Source organism: Biomphalaria glabrata, chromosome 4 (assembly GCF_947242115.1).
Source record: "Biomphalaria glabrata chromosome 4, xgBioGlab47.1, whole genome shotgun sequence".
NCBI classification, from domain to species: Eukaryota; Metazoa; Mollusca; class Gastropoda; family Planorbidae; genus Biomphalaria; species Biomphalaria glabrata.
The window spans coordinates 18,355,038-18,377,117 of NC_074714.1; the positions used below are offsets into that span (position 1 = coordinate 18,355,038).

General features: G+C 38.9%; 1 protein-coding gene and 1 non-coding gene across 2 annotated transcripts; one reads left to right on the forward strand and one right to left on the reverse strand.

Annotated features, from left to right (window-relative positions):
- The first annotated feature begins 2,531 nt into the window (after positions 1-2,531).
- Positions 2,532-2,613, forward strand: Trnas-aga (transfer RNA serine (anticodon AGA)). Its single transcript has one exon. It is a non-coding gene; the product is annotated as a tRNA-Ser (tRNA).
- A 2,537-nt stretch (positions 2,614-5,150) lies between these two features.
- LOC106058565 (uncharacterized) lies at positions 5,151-16,355 on the reverse strand. Its single transcript, XM_013216021.2, has 3 exons — positions 15,779-16,355; positions 8,393-9,576; positions 5,151-6,938 (listed from the first exon to the last, which is right to left on the reverse strand). Exons 1-3 carry the CDS (start codon positions 15,953-15,955, stop codon positions 5,744-5,746), a joined length of 2,556 nt encoding a protein of 851 aa, XP_013071475.2. The 5' UTR covers positions 15,956-16,355; the 3' UTR covers positions 5,151-5,743.
- Positions 16,356-22,080: the final 5,725 nt, after the last annotated feature.

A 22,080-nucleotide genomic window follows, 5' to 3' on the forward strand; every position in this document is an offset into this window, starting at 1 on the left:
ATGTCATTTTGAAGTCCAAATTTAGGGCCCTCTAGATATCTTCACAAGATCTACATCTAATCTTAGTGTATACTAATATATGCAGGCTTATGGTATAGCCATACTCACTCATAGTGTATCTTAGTATGATGGTATCTAGATTTTGGATTTACTATAGTCTAGAGTACTAATATACTAGTTTTGCTTCTATTCAAGATCAAAATGATAATCTATAAAAGGATCTAGGTTCTAAAGACTAAATTAAGCTTTAATTTGATAATTTTTTTAAATCTATAGAACATACAGAAGGCAGATGAGAGCTTTTGATAATAATCTCTATATTTGGTATAAGAGTGAGTTACTTAAAGGTATCGTATCTACTTTTGCCTTTTAAACGTTTACAGCAGTATCCGCTGCATTCTGGCCATAATAAAGGAATGAGTCTAACAATTATTTAACATAGACAATTTAGTTTTAAAATAGGTCTAACTTTCAAAAGTTTTTGTAATAGTAATAGTAATTAATAAAAGTGGATGCTAAACTTCAAAAGATTTATGATTCTTAAAAAAAAAAACAATTTATAATAAAGCTTTGCTTGGAAGAAGGTTATGCATAACACGTACAAAATCATCTTGTTCTTTTCTAGTTAGTTCATTCTTGTCCTGCTGGAAAAGCTAACAGACTCTTACACCCTGGACCCTTCTCTTTCGACACTACTAGGAGGCACTCATTTACATATTTAACGCTTTTGGTAGCTTGCCTTTTCAGCTGCCTCTATTTTCTTCTCTTCTTTGTAAATACTTTAATGAATTCCTTCTTCTAGTGTATTACATATTTCTTTTCTTTGCGGTCCAAGGCCAAGATGCAGGGCCTTTGTTTAATGTTTGCCGTTTTAAATACTTTGTGAACTAATCAAACACGTTTGCTTTGTATCCCGTAGCGCGCCCTATTCTTTGAATTATCTCCTCTTGTAACCAACTTTCCCACTGCTCTGTTCTCTTATTTCATCACTACTCCAATGTTGAACCTGTGCAGTACCGCTAGCGAAAGAAGTACCGAGTGAACTCCATTTCAAGGACACTGCTACTACAAGACAGAAGCGAACATTTATTAGAAAAATAACACAAAGCAACGTTATGGTACTCCTGTAATCATGCAGTGGGTAGCGAGTCATAGGTGTGCCTTGCAACATCATTGCAGACTCCTCTGAACAGGCTCCTCTGAACAGACTCCTCTGAACAGACTCCTCTGAACAGACTCCTCTGAACAGACTCCTCTGAACAGACTCCTCTGAACAGACTCCTCTGAACAGGCTCCTCTGAACAGACTCCTCTGAACAGACTCCTCTGAACAGGCTCCTCTGAACAGACTCCTCTGAACAGGCTCCTCTGAACAGACTCCTCTGAACAGACTCCTCTGAACAGGCTCCTCTGAACAGACTCCTCTGAACAGGCTCCTCTGAACAGACTCCTCTGAACAGACTCCTCTGAACAGACTCCTCTGAACAGGCTCCTCTGAACAGGCTCCTCTGAACAGACTCCTCTGAACAGGCTGTGAATTTTTTTTATATTTCTCTGGCTATAATAACAAAAAATAGAAATGGAAAAGTTTTGAATCCCCAAAAAGCCCGTGGAGTCTGGGGGCGCATGAGGCGCCCTGACCCTGAGGCTGTCCAGGCCTGAGCAAGCTATTATAGCACATAGCAGGACAGGCCACTGTCCTGTTGGCTCATATTTCTCACTGCTATGTATGCACTACGCAAAACAGCAGGGTTTCTGTTCAAGGCTTTTGCAAGAGAGGATTTGAGCCTGTCAAGCCTTCACTCAAATGGTGTTTAATGATGATGATGATGAAAAACACTTCACATGTTGTTATTGAAGAAAATACACAATTCTTGTGTGACTACTAGAACTAGAAGAGTACTGAATGAAATCTACCGGGATTTCTTTAGACTACTTCTTTTTATTGGTTTCGCTCCAACGCCTCCAATCAATTAGTGCACAGTCTGATGGGATCAAAGAAACTTTCGTATAGAGTATAGAGTGAGTCTAAAGTCTTTATGAATACTTTTGTACGAAAGGTTTATGCAGGTTATTGTCCTTGTCTTTAGTTTTTGAAATGTTATAATCATTGTTTATTTTTGTTGTTTTCTTCGAAATGAAAGTTACTGTTAGGTAGATGTGGTCTAAATGGTTATTTCCTTTAATTTTTTAATGTAAGAATATCTATATATGTACTTGCACCATGACATCTTCTTATCTTATATAATACAGACGTTACTTGAAAAAAGAAGATGATTACGTCCTAGGCGTCATGCATTTAGTCATGCATATTAACCAATGACTTAAATTCTGCCACGTCACTGGTTTTCCTGGCTAGCTCAGGCAACCCATTCCATTTTCTATGACATTAAGTCATAAAGTTTTTTTTTTTTTTGTTGTTTTTTTTTGTAATATAGAAGGGTTATAGAATTAGAAAAATATCACTGTCAATCAACTCTTTTTATAGTAAATCAAGCTATCAAACTGTCATACTTGTACTTTAAGTGTCTAGTTGTCGTGGCCGAGTGGTTAAGGCGATGGACTAGAAATCCATTGGGATCTTCCCGCGCAGGTTCGAATCCTGCCGACAACGCTACTTTTTTTATATTTTTATTAAATGTCGATTTTAAATACCTCAAGAATGTAGTAGATATTTTGCAAGATGTTTAGTAAAATTGTGTTCACCCCTGAATCTTTGTTACCAGTCTAGACTTTATATATAGCATTCTATGCTTCTTTAGATTTTCACTGGATTTTCATTTAAAATTGGAAGGGGGAGGGATTAACGTAAACAAAATACTGGCTACATTTATCAGAATGACTACGGTACAAATTTTGCTTTCGCCTTCATATTGGAAGGAGGTTGTAACCTTTTTTATAGGCTACTCTCTTGACATGAAATTGCTAAAAGTTTTGCTTTAGTTTTTTATTTATTTTATTTAAATTGTTGCTACGTTCGAACCAAAAAACTCCCATTGGAAGTCTAGCTTGGCTTGGTTAACAAAAAAAAATTATAATAATAAATAACGCAATGAATTGTCTGATACTTGTGATAGGAATCTCTCTTTCTTCCTCTCTCTCTTTCTCTCTCTTTTTCTCTCTCTCTCTTTCTCTCTTTCTTTCTCTCTTTTTCTCTCTTTTTCTCTCTCTCTCTCTCTTTCTTTCTTTCTCTCTCTCTTACGCTCTCTCTTCTTCTCTCTCTTCCTCTCTCTCTTTCTCTCGCTTTCTCTTTATCTCTCTGTTTCTCTGTTTCTCTCTCTCTCTTCTTTTCTTTCTTCCTCTCTCTTCTTCCTCTTTCTCTCTCTTTCTCTCTTTGTCTCTTCCTCTCTCTCTCTGTCTCTCTCTCTTCCTCTCTCTCTCTTTCTCTCGAATAACAGGTAACGAAACTTTTTTTCCGAAATCAGGCATTACTTATATTTAAGCGTGTGTTAGTAGTTGGAGACCACTGTACACACGTGGCAAGGCTACAGAACGTAATTTCACATCGGACAGCACATTCCCTTTAGGTATGTATTGGCTTCATTCAAATCTTCAAATAGATTTTTGTTTTTCTGACCTTAACTATCATCTCTTGATAAAATAAGAAATCAAATCAAAGCACAATCACGTCAATAACGTGACCTTACTTTTACGTGACACTGTTCACACTGTATGCATGTGTGGCTGCCTGGTCCTGCGGTATGCACGCTACATTGTCGACTCAATGGTCCCAGGTTCATACCCTGCCCCGCTCCCATACCCCGCCGTCCAGCGGGAAGTCAGGGCTAGGAAATAGATTCTCTTTAACTTTGAAAGGAACATCAGAAACAGGTAAAACATTTGACAAACATTTGAGCTGTGTTTATATCAGTTGCCTAGCAACTATAGCGCTAAATGTTTTATTAAAAGATAAGTCTATTTTTTGCTTTTAAGAAGGCGAACAAGCAATTAGTGTAAACAAATACATCTCTACTTTTAGAGGTACTAGAAGATTTGATCTCTTTTTATGTCGTCACACTTAACATTCTTGTTTCTTGAGGGTGTCTAAAGTAAAAAGTAAAGTTCCCCTTTCAAACCTATTGATCTTCTATTTCCGTGGACTATGGTTAACGAGGGTATCGTGCGGCCAGGACAACGACCAACAGCCTTTACTTTTCCCCAACTAGAGTCAGGTACCCATTAGAGCTGAGTGGACTCAGAGGCGTCCAAAGATCCCGACATTAAAAATCCATCACCAGGGTTTGAACCAAAGGGCCTCCACTTGAGGGTGTGTGTGTGTGTGGGAGGGAGCGTAAACATTCAAACTGTATAAATGGGTTGGAAACATCAAAAATCTAACCATTATACTGGAAGTAAAGTACCAAATGGTTTTTGGTATTTGTAAAATAAAAATAATTTTGTAAAATACCATTTTGTGGGGAGACTTCACTTTGGGACATTTCTTGCCTTTCAAACACACTTTTGTTTCCCCAAGGTAAAATTGTATTGGTAGAGTACATCGTTTATTATTTGTGAAGAAATTATCCCTATCATTTGGGTCAATGCGAGGTAAAACAAAAAATATTTTATAATTTGTTTTTAATTCATCTTAATAGTATAAAAGCTGGGATACTCTCAACACACACTGACGCACGGTACATTGGGCCAATTTTTCTTTCAGGGTGCAGAGATATTCCAATAAATCTAATGTGAAGTTTCGGTTGCGTGGTGTCTGAATGATAAAGTGCTTGGCTTCCAGACTTAGAGGTCTCTGGTTCAACTCCCGGTGAAGGCTGGTATTTTGGTTTTCGTGATTTTTAGAACGCCCCCGAGTTCACCCAACTCTAATGGGTTCCTGACATCCCTTGAGATATGGTCGTTGTGCTGGTCATTTGACACCTTCGTTAACCGTCAGCCGCCATCTGCCCCATAGATTGCAAGGTCTGAAATAATTTTTTCTCTTTTGATTCATTATTAAGATGTATACTGACTTCCTTTAATTCTTACAGGAGGAGTGGGGAGACTTTTAGTCTCTATCTTATGATCAGCCTTAAATAACAATAGCAGGTGAATAAGCACAGACACAACGCCATAAATATTGTAATTCTTTACATAATAATAATAAAAGCATTTTGTTTTGGTCTTTAAAAATATTTATTGTTTTTACCAGACATGATTGTACTCTAAATAGAGGGTATAAATAGATCACACTAAAAAAGAAAAAAGACCTGTAAAATATTTAGAAGCTTAAAAATTGAAGCTTAAAAACTTTGTAAAAATTTTCGAGTTATGTAAAGATATTTGATAATTATAAAAAGAAAAATATAATTAATATATATATATATATATACATATAAGAATTTTTAGAATGTTTCTTTTTTTTTATGTTGTTGTTGTCCACAGAAGTTGAACATATCTACAAGAACGACTTGTCACTGCAGTCCCCAAAGGACAGCCATTGTCCGTGCATTGCTTTCATTTTATTTGTAAGAATTTGAGTAGGCATTAGATCTCTAGTGTAGTCACTTTCGTTTTGAACGAGCTGCTTACTTTGTTTTCATGGTGTTGACATTGTTGGGTTGGTAGCTAAGTTCACAAGTTCTCTAATGTTATCAGGGTTTAGTTTTTGGGTTTGCGGCTAGTGATCTTAAATTCTGATTCCATTTTTCTAGGGGTAGTATGTAATACATTAAGACAGTTTTCCATAGTTCCAGTGTAAATTTGCTCTTCAAGGAAAATCTTATAGTCGCTAATTCTAGACATATCTAATATGGTGCTGAAGTATCTGGGTCTTGCGTTTGCGTTGTTTGTGGTGACGCTCTATGCGCTGCCAGTAGTGACGGCATGTGAGTTCCCGCTGGTAACGCCATGCGCATCGCCCATGGTGGTGGCATATGCGGAATCCACTGTTGAGGCACGTATGTTGCCCGTGATGACAATTGCATTGCCGAAGGCGTCGACATCCAATTTTCAGCTGGTGTCACGAAAGGAGCTGGATGAGACATATAGGACGTACCTGGTTGCACAAAAGGCGAAGATTGCGACATGTAAAACGTACCTTGTGGAACGAAGGGCGACGACTGCGACATGTAGGATGCAGCTGGTGACACCACTGACGACTGCGACATGTAGGAGGCAGCTGGTGGCACCACTGACGACTGTGGGTATATCGGTGTTGGTATATATGTTGTCGGCTGTGGTTGCATCATTCGTATTACCGATGATGACGCCATGAAACCTGGATGCAGTGGCGACGTCCTAAATTCTTCCGGTTGTCTAGCTATACCCGTTGCCGGTGCTGACGTCATGGGAACTGTCGGTGCAGTTGATATGTTCTGTGTCTGCTGATATGCCCGTTGAGACGTCTGGACTGCGTTTCTGGGCGGTGCTGCGGACGCCGATATTTGCGATGCCATCATGCTTTGGGAAGGAGGCGCTGGCACTGGTGGATTAAACTGTATTCTTTCTCTTGGTGCTTTTAAGTTCTTGTACTCAAAGGCTTTCTTGTGTCCGAACCCCAATAATGTTGAATTCCAGCTTTCAACTGGCGCTCTTGAAACTTGTGCTGCAGCTGACATTTCTATTTCATTACCATCATTCATGGCCGTGATTACTGACCCGTTTAGAATCATGCCATGAACTGTTGTTGAATTCACATCACCATTCATGTTGTGGTCGCCAATTTCCCAAACGTTGTGCCCATCTCTGCCAGTTAAGGTCAGGTCAGCATTCGGGTCAGCATTCGGGTCAGCATTATTGGGACTAAACAGAGTACTCGGGTCATGACCTTGATGGTCTAGCGAATTGCCGATTACCGTGAAAACTCGATTATCGTCTGCTGAGATAAAAGTGCTGTAAGCTAAGCCGTGGGCATCAATTGAAGAGGTTACCATTTGGGTATTGCGCTGTTCTGGAATATTTCCGATTGCATTTAGAGGCATCCTTGAATCAGACGGGGCTCTGCAAATAGGATTCAGTGTTGAGAATTAGGCTGATGAATATGAATGACATGATTATATAATGTTAAATTAAATATAGCAATAATCTAGAAATAGAACAACATTGTTTTGAATAGGTCGAAATGTTTGTTTTATGTATGTCGGACGTTCGTTCAGAATGATTATTTTGTCCTAGACTAAACTTGTTTAGGACATGGGTCAGGACATGGGTCAGGACATGGGTCAGGACATGGGTCAGGGCAGGGTTCAAACTCTGGAACATCGTGATGTCATAACGAGTAAAAAACACCACCATACAAGTACATCGTAATTTTATGCGTATCTTTGTCTTGTATTAAATACATTCATAATATCTCTTGTTAATTTTTGAAAGAGGAAGTTTATTATCGGCATAAAATATTTATTTAATGGTGGCATACTTGTTCATGGGAGGCGCGGTGGTAAAGCGCTTGGCTTCCGAACCGGGGTCCCTGGTTCAAATCCTCGTGAAAACTGGAATTGTTTATTTCTGAATCTTTGGGCGCCTCTGAGTCTACCAAGCTCTAATAGGTACCTGACATTAGCTGGGGGAAAGTAAAGGCGGTTGGTCGTTGTGCTGGCCACAGGACACCCTCGTTAACCGTAGGCCCACAGAAACAGATGACCTTTACAACATCTGCCCTATAGACCAAACTTTTTTACTTTTATACTAGTTCATAAGGTAGTTCAGTTGGTAATTAATCTGCCAAGATAGTTAGTGAGTAAGTCAATTGCATTAAAATTCACATATATTTGCGCATTTGGGAATCGGAAGTTTATTTATGGGTACACATTATTTCATCACAATGGTGTGTATCTTTAACAGATGAAAAAAAAAGAATTCTCTGAGATATTGCTGCATTTCAAATCTTTGACAAAATTATGATCTTGTAATTAATAAACATGTTTTTCTTTAAATTAAGAAGACATTGGCTGATTTATAATAAGGTCAATGTTTTTCAGAAATAGAAAAATAAGTCTTTTAAATTATACCACTTAATCAGACAGAACGAGAGAATAGAAATGGTAAAGAGAGAAGAGAGATGATTAAGAAGAGAGAGGGGACTAAAACTAGAAGGGAGAGATGATTAGGAGAGGGGAAAGAGAGAAGAGACTGCAACAGATTGAAAAGAGAAGGAAAGTAAGAAGAGAGCGGCAGATAGAAGAAGAGAGGGCTTAGTGAGATAAGAAAGGAAAAAGAGCTTGAAAAAATAGAGAGAGCAAATGAGAGAGAGAGAAGAGAGAGAGATAATAATGGAGAAAGAGAGAAAATAAGAAGCGTTAATTTCAATTTGAATACTTCTTAAATAAGAAAAATATTGTTTAACTACTGCTTTAATCAAATGTGAAAGCATGTTATTGTGGTCTTCGTTTCATTGTACTACTGTTATCTCTATTTAAACAAAAAAAATTCTGAGTGAATATCAAAAGTGTTACCTTGTATGTTTTGTCTCCATATGTGCTGGACCACTATTAGCATTCACATTTTGATGCTGGCGATCATTCGTGAAAAACTCACGGCTTGGTCCAGCAGCTTGATCATTATTTGCTGGTCCGCCAAATTGACCACTCACTATGCGACCCTGTCTATACATGATATGAGGATACTGCTGAACATTTTGAAACCAAGTAACATTCGAGATTTGCTCACGGCCTGGGCCGGGTACCTGATTCGAAGGTTCGCCCAATTGATCTCTAACGACGCCTTTCTGACTAGGTCCTAGAGCTGGATTCTGCTGGACATCTGGGCGCTCGTTTGAGAAGTGCTCAGTGCTTGGTCCTACTCTTTGATCATTGTTTGGTCCGCCTAAATGATTTCTCACGCTGCGATCCTGATCAGATACGACAGGTGGATACTGCATGCCATTTGGACGAGAGGGATAATTTGAGTAGGGCTCACGGCTAGGTCCAGGAACTTGACTATTATTTGGTGATCCTCGAAGCTTATCTGCCTCGATGCGATTCATTCCAGGTACATTAGATGGATACTCCATGGCATTTTGATGAGAAGGATCATTCGAGATGGAATCACGGCTTGGTCGGACTGCTTGCTTGTTTGAAAGTTCGCCAAGGCAATTCCGTACGACTCTATGTTGACTAGGTAACAAAGGTGGATAGTCCAATAAATTTTGATTAGAGCATTCATTCGAGACGGTCTCAGGGCTTGGTCCGGCTACTTGATCATTGTACTGTGGTCTTGCGTGTTCACCCCTCTCGATGCGATTATGACCAGGGTGGACATTAGGTGGACACTGCATGAAATTTTGACGAGAAAGATAGTTCAAGAACTTCTCACGGCTTGGTCCGGCTACTTGATTGTTTGAAAGCTCTCCAAGTCGATCCCGCTGACCAGGCGGACACTGCATGGGTGGCGGTTCATCGTCTTGGCTTTGCTCGTCTAGACCTAGGCTACTCAAGACCATCCTGTCGATCTCGGCAAACTGTTGTTCAAAAGGGTCGACTTCTTGGTCGTGTCTCGTATCAGTAACTCGATTGATAATGCTCCTCAAGGCACAGTACAAGGAGTCAATCGTTTCATAATTACCATCAAAGTCCCGGAAATCCAGATACTTCATATACGTTGACATAACAGCATTAAGCTGCTTCTGTTTTGCAATGTCCTGCAACAATTGATGAAAACAAATCAGTTTTAGTTTTAGGTGAATAGTAACAGAAACAAAAAAGGTTTCAAACAATTAATGACGAGAAAAATGTTACAATGTAAACTTATTGTCATTTTGGATGAGGAAATAGAAAAAAGTATTTGCAAGTAATAATACTCGGGTTCAGGGTATATCGGTGTTGGTGTATACACAAGGAGTTAAGTAAAAGAAAAGAGAAAACACACACACACACAGACAGTCTATTTCAGTCATTGACCATTTACAATATTTCCGTATTATAATGATAATGATAACTTAATTTTATGTGTTCATATAATCATGATAATATTCATTTAACTTAATTGTTTTTCCCAAATACTCTATCGATACTATTAATTTAACTGATGTAGCGCTGTCGGCACATGACAGTATAAAAACATTTTAAAAAGGGGGAAACTAACTACTGTAACATTTTAAAAATGTAAGTTTTCATAATTCTATTCTCGGATGTAGAGAACTCTGCGTGGTTTACCTGAGCTCTCTGTGGAATGAATTGCAGATCTTTGGGCCCGCGTACTGAGAAAACTGGTAGACTGGGATTTGGAATTTCGGGATTTTCAGGACACAGGCAAGGGACTCCACCAAACTCGGGTCACTAACATACGTTGGGAAAGTAAAGGTGGTTGGTCGTTGTGCTGGCCATATGACATCTTTGTTAGCCTTTGGACATAGAGATGATTAACATCAGCTGCCCAATAGATTGCATGGTCTGAAAGGGGAGACTTGTACCTTTACAGTCGGTCTCACAGACAAGCGAACTCACAATGAAGTGCCCTAATCATTTCTAGCTACCACGGAAAACTAAATCGTTACTTAACAAAAGAAACTGTGAACTCGGGGTCAACTCAGGTGTAATTTACATTTGTTTAATGGTGTTCTAATACTTTTTCCTTGGCATTACTTGTGATATACAAAAAAGAAAAAAAAAAGACATGTATAAAACAAAAAAAAAAATTACAACTCTATATTTCAACTGACCCCCCAACACTATCCCCAATAACATTGAGTCCCTCCTCCCTTTTCGAGCAGAATCAAACTTTTCCTCTACATAAGCTTAAATATCAATTAAGGCCCCACGATGACCTACTGACCACTGTAAAAAACGCAAGCTAATTACTTTAAAAAATGTAAAACTAGTATCATTCTTTTTCCTCTCTATCCTCATCTTAATCCTCTAGTCCTTAATAGCACACATTAACAACATAGGAATCAGTTAATCACTCACATCATGGAACTCACATTCGTTTTCAATGGCTAATACAATGACCATGGAAGGTTTATATGAAGACTTTGTCATTTAGGTATCACCAAAAACAAAAAAAGTATTGTGAGGTTACAATTTAAAATGTGTATACATTCTTTTGGACAGCCGATATTTTACATCAGCTAATGATTACTCATTACACTAGCCAATGAATACATAGGCAAATTATGCCAAATTTTAACATTTCTGCTAGGCTTGTGGGCCGATGCTATACTTTTCATTCCATTTTTATTTATTTGTACGTCCTATCTGGATACATGTAGAATTCCAAACAGGGCCAGATTTAAATAAGTGGAGGCCCTGTGCAGTGTTTGTGTGTAGGCCCCTGCTCTGTTTGCAAGACTTTAATGAAAATTGAGCTAAAATGAATGCCAAAAAACATTACATTCCTGAATATTCATATACATATTTTTTTAGAAAAGTGTTAGTTTGTGAAGGTCCCTCCACGCCCCCATTTATTTCTTTTTTGAAGGTGGGGCCTAGGGAATTGCTCTCAAAGCATAGCCCTGTTTCGAAAGGCCGGATAAGGTTGGGCATCACTGAGGTAGGCTAAAATGTACGTGTAGGAATGCAACATGTAGCAATCATACATAAAACAATGAACCATAATCTTCAAATACAAAAACAAAATTTAATAAAATACTCAGAAAGACACTTTCTCCTGTACTATACACTCTTTACACTAATGACATAAGAAGCATCTATGACTCAGTTAAACTCATTAAATTCGCTGATGATACTGCCATAGTCGGTCTTATTTCAGGAGACGAAACTCAGTATCGAAGCTCGATAGAAGAGTTTACAAACTGGTGCACCGACAACTTTCTAGAACTGAATGTAACAAAAACTAAAGAACTTATAATAGATTTTAGAAAGAAAAAACAAACTATACGTGAACTGCAAGTAAACACTACATCTATAGAACAAGTAAAGGCATATAAATATCTAGGCGTTATCATCAACAACAAGCTTTCATGGGAAGACCACCTTGGAACTCTTACAAAGAAAACAGCCCAGCGACGCTTTTTTTCTATAAAAACTTAACAGTTTTAAATTAAACAAGAAGATCCTTGAGACATTTTACGGCGCGACTGTACAAAATCTGCTAACATACGGAATAAGTTGTTGGCAAGGCAACGCCTCATCTAAACTGTTGCGACGTCTAGAAAACATCATTAAAAAAGCATCAAAAATTACTCTCACATTACCAAATTTAAAGGAACTTTTTGAACAAACGTGCCTAAGAAAAATCGAAAAAATCTTGGAAGACAACGGCCACCCTCTCCATCAGAACTACGCCAGGTCGTCGCGAAGTGGGCGACTTCTGTCAATCAAAACAAGAACGGAGCGGTACAAAAACTCGTTCGTACCTCACTCGGTCAGACTCTATCACCGCCACTCATTGATCAGGGAAAATGAAATGCACCAAGATACCTGTGTGTAGTCGCTGAATGAACTCTTTATGTTGTCTGTTGTATTTATGTGTATTTTTCTGTTGTGTTGTCTTTATATGAGAAACGAGTCCTTGTAATCACAACAAATTTCCGTAAGGATCAATAAAGCAGTCTTAGTCTTAGTCTTAGATAAAGGCACATTCCTTATCCCATATGCTAGGACAAATTTGTACAAATACTCCTTCTATCCTAGTACTATTAGAGCTTGGGAGTCTGGGGGAACGCTGTATGCTTCTCTAGTGAGGTTCGGGGCAAAGCCCCGCCACCAAAATAGTTTTCTTGCATTCTTCACTGAAGAAAAGTATTCTCCTGACATCTACAGTACATTATTAATCAATGGAGTTTGGGGGCGAAGCCCTGACTCCAAAAGCGTTTTCTTGCAATCTCCACTGCAGAAACGCATTCTCCTGACATCTACAGCTCATTATTAATTAATCGAGTTCGGGGAAAGCGTTTTCTTGCAATCTTCACTGCAGAAACGCATTCTCCTGACATCTACAGCTCATTATTAATCAATCGAGTTCGGAGCGAAGCCCCGACGCCAAAAGCGTTATCTTGCAATCTTCACTGCAGAAACGCATTCTCCTGACATCTACAGTTCATTATTCATCAGTGGAGTTTGGGGCGAAGCCCCGACGCCAAAAGTGTTTTCTTGCATTCTTCACTTAAGAAAATGATTCTCCTGACATCTACAGCTCATTATCAATCAATGGAGCCCAGACGCCAAAAGCGTTTTCTTGCATTCTTCACTGCAGAATCGCCTACTCCTGACATATACAGCTCATTACTCATCAGTGGAGTTTGGGGCGAAGCCCCAACGACATAATTGTTTTCTTGCATTCTTCACTGAAGAAACGCATTCTCCTGACCTAAAGCTCCATATTAAAAAAGGACCTTTTGAATAGTGTTGTAAACTATTCTAATATGAATTTATAGGCCCCTAATACATTGCAAATAAAACCGATTTATTCCTTGAAAAGATAAGATACCCCACATATTTAGATTAAAGCTTTGAGGATCTCCGCCGAAGAAAAAATTATTCGATAAATAATATTCAATATAATTCAAGCGTAAAGCGAGTTATAGTCTCAAATTTATGTAACTATAAGATATCAGATTGAACAAAGGTTGGGAAAGGCGACTAGGAATTATTTTGGTTTAGAACTCATCTCAATCGTGAATCTTGTAATGAAAAATTTCGCTTGAATTCTGACTTTTCCAAAGCAAAGTCTTTCTTAAAATAATTATGATAAATTCATGTGAAATTACATAAACTCTGTCTGGAAAGGGGAAGGGCGATAGAGTGAAAACGATTAATCCTCGTTACTTTTTACTTTTTATAATTTCTGCTAATGATTGCATTTGGCATTAAAGAATAGGGGTGGGGCGACTCGATAGCTTACTTAGACTTAGGTCCTCCCGCGCCGTTCGGCGCATTGGGCGGCAAGCTGTCTCCATAATGATCTGTCACTGGCAATGTCTGAAGCCTCTTCCCATCTGGTGTCCACTGTTCTGAGGTCCTCCATGAAGGTGTGTCGCCAGGTAATACGAGGACGTCCCTGTTTGCGCTTTCCTCGTTTTGGCTTCCATGTTATCGCAACTCTTGGTGTGCGTAATTCATTTTGACGTAGAACATGTCCCGCAAACCTCATGCGACGCTCAGTCACAACCTCACTAAGTGTTCGACTCCCAGTTCGGCAAAGGATTTCCTTGTTTGAGATCCGGTCTGTGTAACTGACTCCCAAAATCCGTCTCAGCCATCTCTGTTGAGCCACATTTAGTCTTTTCTCAATTTTGACAGATGACTTCCACGTCTCACATGCATATGTAGCAGTTGGAATGACGATTGTGTTGAGAAGGTGTATTTTTGTCTCGAGTCCAATGGCTTGGCTAGTCCAAATAGGCTGCAGCCTTTGGAAAATGCTCCCTGCCTTTCCTATTCGGCACGCTACATATGGTAAGCATCTCCATCATTTGTTATGATGCTGCCAAGGTACGTGAACTTGTCCAGCTCTTCAAGCTTTGACTCGCCAAGTCTGACGGGGACACCCTTTGCCTTATATCCCACTCGCATAATTTTAGTCTTATCCAAGTTTATGCGGAGGCCAATTTTGGGTGCCTCTCTGACTAGGCTCTCCGTCATTTCTTGAATGCATTTATTTGTAGCCCCGAGTAGTGCAACATCATCAGCAAAGTCCAAGTCCGTCAATCGGAGTTGTTCATGCCATGGAATACCAAATAACAAAAAATGGGGCGACTCGATACAAGAATTTAATTTATAGCATATATAAATTATATCAGTGACAGATTTTTTTTATTTTGTAATTTCTTAACTATAATACAAAAAGAAAAAGTATTTGTTTGTCGATGGGAGGGAAGGCGATTGCATGTATCACCCCTCCCACCTGGTACAACCCTTTTTCATTTTATATTTAATAATCATAAAATTTGAGATTAGAGTGTGGTGCGACATAATATACAATGGATTCACATATCAATACGTAGTTTATATTATATAGATAATCAATTAATTGTGTTCACAAACTATGACTTCTCAATAAAAAAAGGACCGCCGCCCCCCCCCCCCCCACTAAGAGGGCTAGAGTGGGGAGGGTAGTACAGGCAATCGCATACTCCCTAACCCACCGAATCGGCCAAAATACCAGAAGGGGAGCGACATAATATAAAATGTATATACTAATTCAACTAATTTTGTTCACAAACTATGATTTGTCCATAAAAGTAGGACCGCCACCCCCCCCCACTCAAAGGGTTTAGGTGGGAAGGGCAGTAGAGGTATTCGCCCGCCCCCCCCCTAATCGATCAACAGGGGAACGACATAATATAAAGATCGGTTAAAATATCAAAAACAAGTTTTAATCACATAGATATTTAATTGATTCTGTTAGCAAGCTGTGATTTCTACAAATAAATTGGACCACCCCTCCCCAACTCAAAATTTTATTGAGGGGGGGCGGATTGATGTCATCGCCCCCTCCCGACCCCACCAAATCGGCCAACATACTAGGGGGGGGGGGGCGAAATAATCTAAAAATATGTTAAAAATATAAATAATTAGTATATATTATTAACATAAGTAATAAATTCGTATACAAATTGTGTGAATTCTAATCTAAAATTCGTCCGCCTCCCCCCGAAGGGTCGGCCGAGTGGGGGGGGGGGCTATCGCCCTTAACGCCGCCCCCCCTCCTCCCCCATGGATCCGCCAGTGGCCTGAGCTAGACAGGAAAACCAGTGACTTGGCAGAATTTAAGTCATTGGTTAATATGCATGACTGAATGCATGACGCGTAGGACGTAATCATCTTTTTTGAAGTAACGTCTGTATTATATAAGATAAAAAGTTTGTGGTCTATACGAGCTAGTTAAAGTATGTATATACACACACACCCACACATACACAATGATCGTAAAGTACTTACATCTCCTTGAAATAGATCTTTGATCGTTTTGAGAAAGGCCGGCGTCATGATTTGCAATAGATACATTGTATTTCTATATTGCCGTTCTGGATCTACACGTGCTGGCGATCCTCCTATGGGGGTACTTTGCGTCAGAGGTCTTGTCCCTATAGGGGGAATATTTTCCTTGTCACTCATGGCAGATACTTAGAACTAGGCACAAATAAAATCCAAAAGTAGTGCGAAGTATAAAAAAAAAAGGTATCACAGAACTAGCTGTCCTAGAAGGCGCGTTGATACATTAGCAAATACTTTGAATGTTGTGGACTAGATGTAAACAAAATCTTAAAACCATGGTTAATAGTCGTTTAAAATATTTGATTATAAATGGTACTTAAAATTGCAATCAATTCTTAAAGAAAAACACAAACACGAAACAGTCTAAAAACGGGTAAAAATGTAACACAGATGGAGCAATAAATACTTTGCTACGCTGCAGTCTGTCACAACGTGTGACTAAAATATGAAGGACCAGCCTCTGTCCTGTTCAGGTCACGTGTGTGTGTCCCAAATCGCGTGTAAATCAGAGCCATGTTACGTGTGGATAGTCCGAATGTCACAGACTTGACTGGCCAGGTCAGCTGTGTTAAAAACAAAACTTTACTATGGAGCATGATGAACCTTGTGATTTGTTTTCTGAATGGTGTGCGAGCTTCTAGGGTAAAAAAAAACAAACAAAAACGTTTTGAAACTACTATCGAAATATTCCTTGTAACTTTGAGAGTTTGTGGAGGAGTTGATTCAGAGCTCTGCCTCTACGCCAAAACTATATTTCTCGAGTTCGAATCTCTGGAAAGACTAGGAATTTTTTTTTTTAATTTCGGGTTTCTTTATAGATGCTGTTAAAAAAAAAAATTACCCACATATTAACATAGTCGTTCAGATTGTGTTAAAAATTCATGTAATCACAGTCTCCGCAAAATGTAAATACACAATTTAAGGAAAAAGTTCCCCATTATGACCTTGGGATCTATAGGGCAGATAATGTCAAGGTCATCTCTTTCTATGACCCATGGTTAACGAGGGTGTCATGTGGCTAGGACAACGACCAGCCGCCTTTACTTTTCCCCAACTAATGTAAGTTAACCATTAGAGATAGATAGACTCGGAGGCGCCTAAAGATCCCGAAATTAAAAATCACAGTCTTCACCAGGATTTAGAAGCCATGCGCCATGTTTTCTTTGACTCATACAGCCATGCGCCATGTTTTCTTTGACTTATACAGCTATGTGCCATGTTTTCTTTGTGTCATACAGCCATGCGCCATGTTTTCTTTGACTCATACAGCTATGTGTCATGTTTTCTTTGTGTCATACAGCTATGTGTCATGTTTTCTTTGACTCATACAGCTATGTGTCATGTTTTCTTTGACTCATACAGCCATGCGCCATGTTTTCTTTGACTCATACAGCTATGTGTCATGTTTTCTTTGACTCATACAGCCATGCGCCATGTTTTCTTTGACTCATACAGCTATGTGTCATGTTTTCTTTGTGTCATACAGCTATGTGTCATGTTTTCTTTGACTCATACAGCTATGTGTCATGTTTTCTTTGACTCATACAGCTATGTGCCATGTTTTCTTTGTGTCATACAGCTATGTGTCATGTTTTCTTTGACTCATACAGCTATGTGCCATGTTTTCTTTGACTCATACAGCTATGTGTCATGTTTTCTTTGACTCATACAGCCATGCGCAATGTTTTCTTTGACTCATACAGCCATGTGTCATGTTTTCTTTGACTCATACAGCCATGCGCCATGTTTTCTTTGACTCATACAGCCATGCGCCATGTTTTCTTTGTGTCATACAGCCATGCGCCATGTTTTCTTTGTGTCATACAGCTATGTGTCATGTTTTCTTTGACTCATACAGCTATGCGCCATGTTTTCTTTGACTCATACAGCCATGCGCCATGTTTTCTTTGTGTCATACAGCTATGTGTCATGTTTTCTTTGACTCATACAGCTATGTGTCATGTTTTCTTTGACTCATATAGCTATGTGTCATGTTTTCTTTGACTCATACAGCCATGCGCAATGTTTTCTTTGACTCATACAGCCATGTGTCATGTTTTCTTTGACTCATACAGCCATGCGCCATGTTTTCTTTGACTCATACAGCCATGCGCCATGTTTTCTTTGTGTCATACAGCTATGTGTCATGTTTTCTTTGACTCATACAGCTATGCGCCATGTTTTCTTTGACTCATACAGCCATGCGCCATGTTTTCTTTGTGTCATACAGCTATGTGTCATGTTTTCTTTGACTCATACAGCTATGTGTCATGTTTTCTTTGACTCATACAGCCATGTGTCATGTTTTCTTTGACTCATACAGCTATGTGTCATGTTTTCTTTGACTCATACAGCTATGTGCCATGTTTTCTTTGACTCATACAGCCATGCGCCATGTTTTCTTTGTGTCATACAGCTATGTGTCATGTTTTCTTTGACTCATACAGCTATGTGTCATGTTTTCTTTGACTCATACAGCCATGCGCCATGTTTTCTTTGACTCATACAGCCATGCGCCATGTTTTCTTTGACTCATACAGCCATGCGCCATGTTTTCTTTGTGTCATACAGCCATGTGCCATGTTTTCTTTGTGTCATACAGCTATGTGTCATGTTTTCTTTGACTCATACAGCTATGCGCCATGTTTTCTTTGACTCATACAGCCATGCGCCATGTTTTCTTTGTGTCATACAGCTATGTGTCATGTTTTCTTTGACTCATACAGCTATGTGTCATGTTTTCTTTGACTCATATAGCTATGTGTCATGTTTTCTTTGACTCATACAGCCATGCGCAATGTTTTCTTTGACTCATACAGCCATGTGTCATGTTTTCTTTGACTCATACAGCCATGCGCCATGTTTTCTTTGACTCATACAGCCATGCGCCATGTTTTCTTTGTGTCATACAGCTATGTGTCATGTTTTCTTTGACTCATACAGCTATGTGTCATGTTTTCTTTGACTCATACAGCCATGTGTCATGTTTTCTTTGACTCATACAGCTATGTGTCATGTTTTCTTTGACTCATACAGCTATGTGCCATGTTTTCTTTGACTCATACAGCCATGCGCCATGTTTTCTTTGTGTCATACAGCTATGTGTCATGTTTTCTTTGACTCATACAGCTATGTGTCATGTTTTCTTTGACTCATACAGCCATGCGCCATGTTTTCTTTGACTCATACAGCCATGTGTCATGTTTTCTTTGACTCATACAGCCATGCGCCATGTTTTCTTTGACTCATACAGCCATATGCCATGTTTTCTTTGTGTCATACAGCCATGCGCCATGTTTTCTTTGTGTCATACAGCTATGTGTCATGTTTTCTTTGACTCATACAGCTATGCGCCATGTTTTCTTTGACTCATACTGCCATGCGCCATGTTTTCTTTGTGTCATACAGCTATGTGTCATGTTTTCTTTGACTCATACAGCTATGTGTCATGTTTTCTTTGACTCATACAGCCATGTGTAATGTTTTCTTTGACTCATACAGCTATGTGTCATGTTTTCTTTGACTCATACAGCTATGTGCCATGTTTTCTTTGACTCATACAGCCATGCGCCATGTTTTCTTTGTGTCATACAGCTATGTGTCATGTTTTCTTTGACTCATACAGCTATGTGTCATGTTTTCTTTGACTCATACAGCCATGTGTCATGTTTTCTTTGACTCATACAGCCATGTGTCATGTTTTCTTTGTGTCATACAGCTATGTGTCATGTTTTCTTTGACTCATACAGCCATGTGTCATGTTTTCTTTGACTCATACAGCCATGTGCCATGTTTTCTTTGACTCGTACAGCCATGTGTCATGTTTTCTTTGACTCATACAGCCATGTGCCATGTTTTCTTTGACTCATACAGCCATGTGTCATGTTTTCTTTGACTCATACAGCCATGTGCCATGTTTTTTTTGTGTCATACAGCTATGTGTCATGTTTTCTTTGACTCATACAGCTATGTGTCATGTTTTCTTTGACTCTTATAGCAATGCACCAGGTTTTCTTTTGTTTCAATCAGCTATGTGTCATGTTTTCTTTGACTCACACAGCTATGTGTCATGTTTTCTTTGTGTCATACAGCTATGTGTCATGTTTTCTTTGTGTCATACAGCTATGTGTCATGTTTTCTTTGACTCATACAGCTATGTGTCATGTTTTCTTTGACTCTTATAGCAATGCACCAGGTTTTCTTTGACTCATACAGCTATGTGTCATGTTTTCTTTGACTCATACAGCCATGTGTCATGTTTTCTTTGACTCATACAGCTATGTGTCATGTTTTCTTTGTGTCATACAGCTATGTGCCATGTTTTCTTTGTGTCATACAGCTATGTGTCATGTTTTCTTTGACTCATACAGCTATGTGTCATGTTTTCTTTGACTCTTATAGCAATGCACCAGGTTTTCTTTTGTTTCAATCAGCTATGTGTCATGTTTTCTTTGACTCACACAGCTATGTGTCATGTTTTCTTTGTGTCATACAGCTATGTGTCATGTTTTCTTTGTGTCATACAGCTATGTGTCATGTTTTCTTTGACTCATACAGCTATGTGTCATGTTTTCTTTGACTCTTATAGCAATGCACCAGGTTTTCTTTGACTCATACAGCTATGTGTCATGTTTTCTTTGACTCATACAGCTATGTGTCATGTTTTCTTTGTGTCATACAGCTATGTGTCATGTTTTCTTTGTTTCACACAGCTATGTGTCATGTTTTCTTTGACTCATACAGCTATGTGTCATGTTTTCTTTGACTCTTATAGCAATGCACCAGGTTTTCTTTGACTCATACAGCTATGTGTCATGTTTTCTTTGACTCATACAGCTATGTGTCATGTTTTCTTTGTGTCATACAGCTATGTGTCATGTTTTCTTTGTTTCACACAGCTATGTGTCATGTTTTCTTTGACTCATACAGCTATGTGTCATATTTTCTTTGACTCATACAGCTATGTGTCATGTTTTCTTTGTGTCATACAGCTATGTGCCATGTTTTCTTTGACTCATACAGCCATGTGTCATGTTTTCTTTGACTCATACAGCTATGTGCCATGTTTTCTTTGACTCATACAGCTATGTGTCATGTTTTCTTTGTGTCATACAGCTATGTGTCATGTTTTCTTTGTGTCATACAGCTATGTGTCATGTTTTCTTTGTGTCATACAGCTATGTGTCATGTTTTCTTTGACTCTTATAGCAATGCACCAGGTTTTCTTTGACTCATACAGCTATGTGTCATGTTTTCTTTGACTTATACAGCTATGTGTCATGTTTTCTTTGACTCATACAGCTATGTGTCATGTTTTCTTTGACTCATACAGCTATGTGTCATGTTTTCTTTGACTCATACAGCTATGTGTCATGTTTTCTTTGACTCTTATAGCAATGCACCAGGTTTTCTTTGACTTATACAGCTATGTGTCATGTTTTCTTTGACTCTTATAGCAATGCACCAGGTTTTCTTTGACTCATACAGCTATGTGTCATGTTTTCTTTGACTCATACAGCTATGCGTCATGTTTTATTTGTGTCATACAGCAATGCGACATGTTTTCTTTACGTCTTACAGCAATGCGTCATGTTTTCTTTGTGTCATGCAGACATGCGCCATGTTTTCTTTGTTGTACTTTTTTTGTACACTTCGGGGTGACAAGCGGGGTACGCGTGGCGATTACGTTTTCACGCAGTTTTGGCGTACGCCCTTTTCAAGTCGTTTTGGCTATGCGCTTTTTTTTTTGGGGGGGGGGGGCTAAATGTTTTAAACAGGTTATAAATGCTCATTTTATTTTTATCGCCCCAAAGGCAGACCACGAGTACGATGGCTTGATGACGTAGAGACAGATCTACAGCAGCTAAAAGCCCGGGCATGGAGACGTAAAGCACAGGATAGATCGGAATGGAGAGATGTGTTAAACCAGACCAGGACTTTCCATGGGCTGCAGCGCCAGTGGGATGGATGGATTTTAAAAGAATGATACATATCTAATTTGTTGATTGTTTGTGTTTAATTATTGTTATGTCTCTTTCCATCGTGCTATCGTATGTGGTTCATCATTTCTATGAAATTAAGTTGATCATTTTCTTTGGCACTAGAGGTTCAAATGAAAATGTGTGAATGCATTTAAAAAGATTTTTTTTTAATTATACGAATAGATCTTAACATTTAAAATAGCATTCCTATGTAGTCTTCTTTTATTCCCCCCCCCTTTTTTCCCTATTGGTTTCAATAAAGAT

What these genes read in the sequence shown, in the direction of transcription:
- LOC106058565 (XM_013216021.2), bottom strand. Translation starts at nt 15,955, where the DNA reads ATGAGTGACAAGGAAAATATTCCCCCTATAGGGACAAGACCTCTGACG. An exon ending in AAGATCTATTTCAAGGAGAT is followed by an intron (nt 9,577 to 15,778) that starts GTAAGTACTTTA and finishes CAATTGTTGCAG; the next exon opens with GACATTGCAAAACAGAAGCA. An exon ending in ATGGAGACAAAACATACAAG is followed by an intron (nt 6,939 to 8,392) that starts GTAACACTTTTG and finishes TCCTATTTGCAG; the next exon opens with AGCCCCGTCTGATTCAAGGA.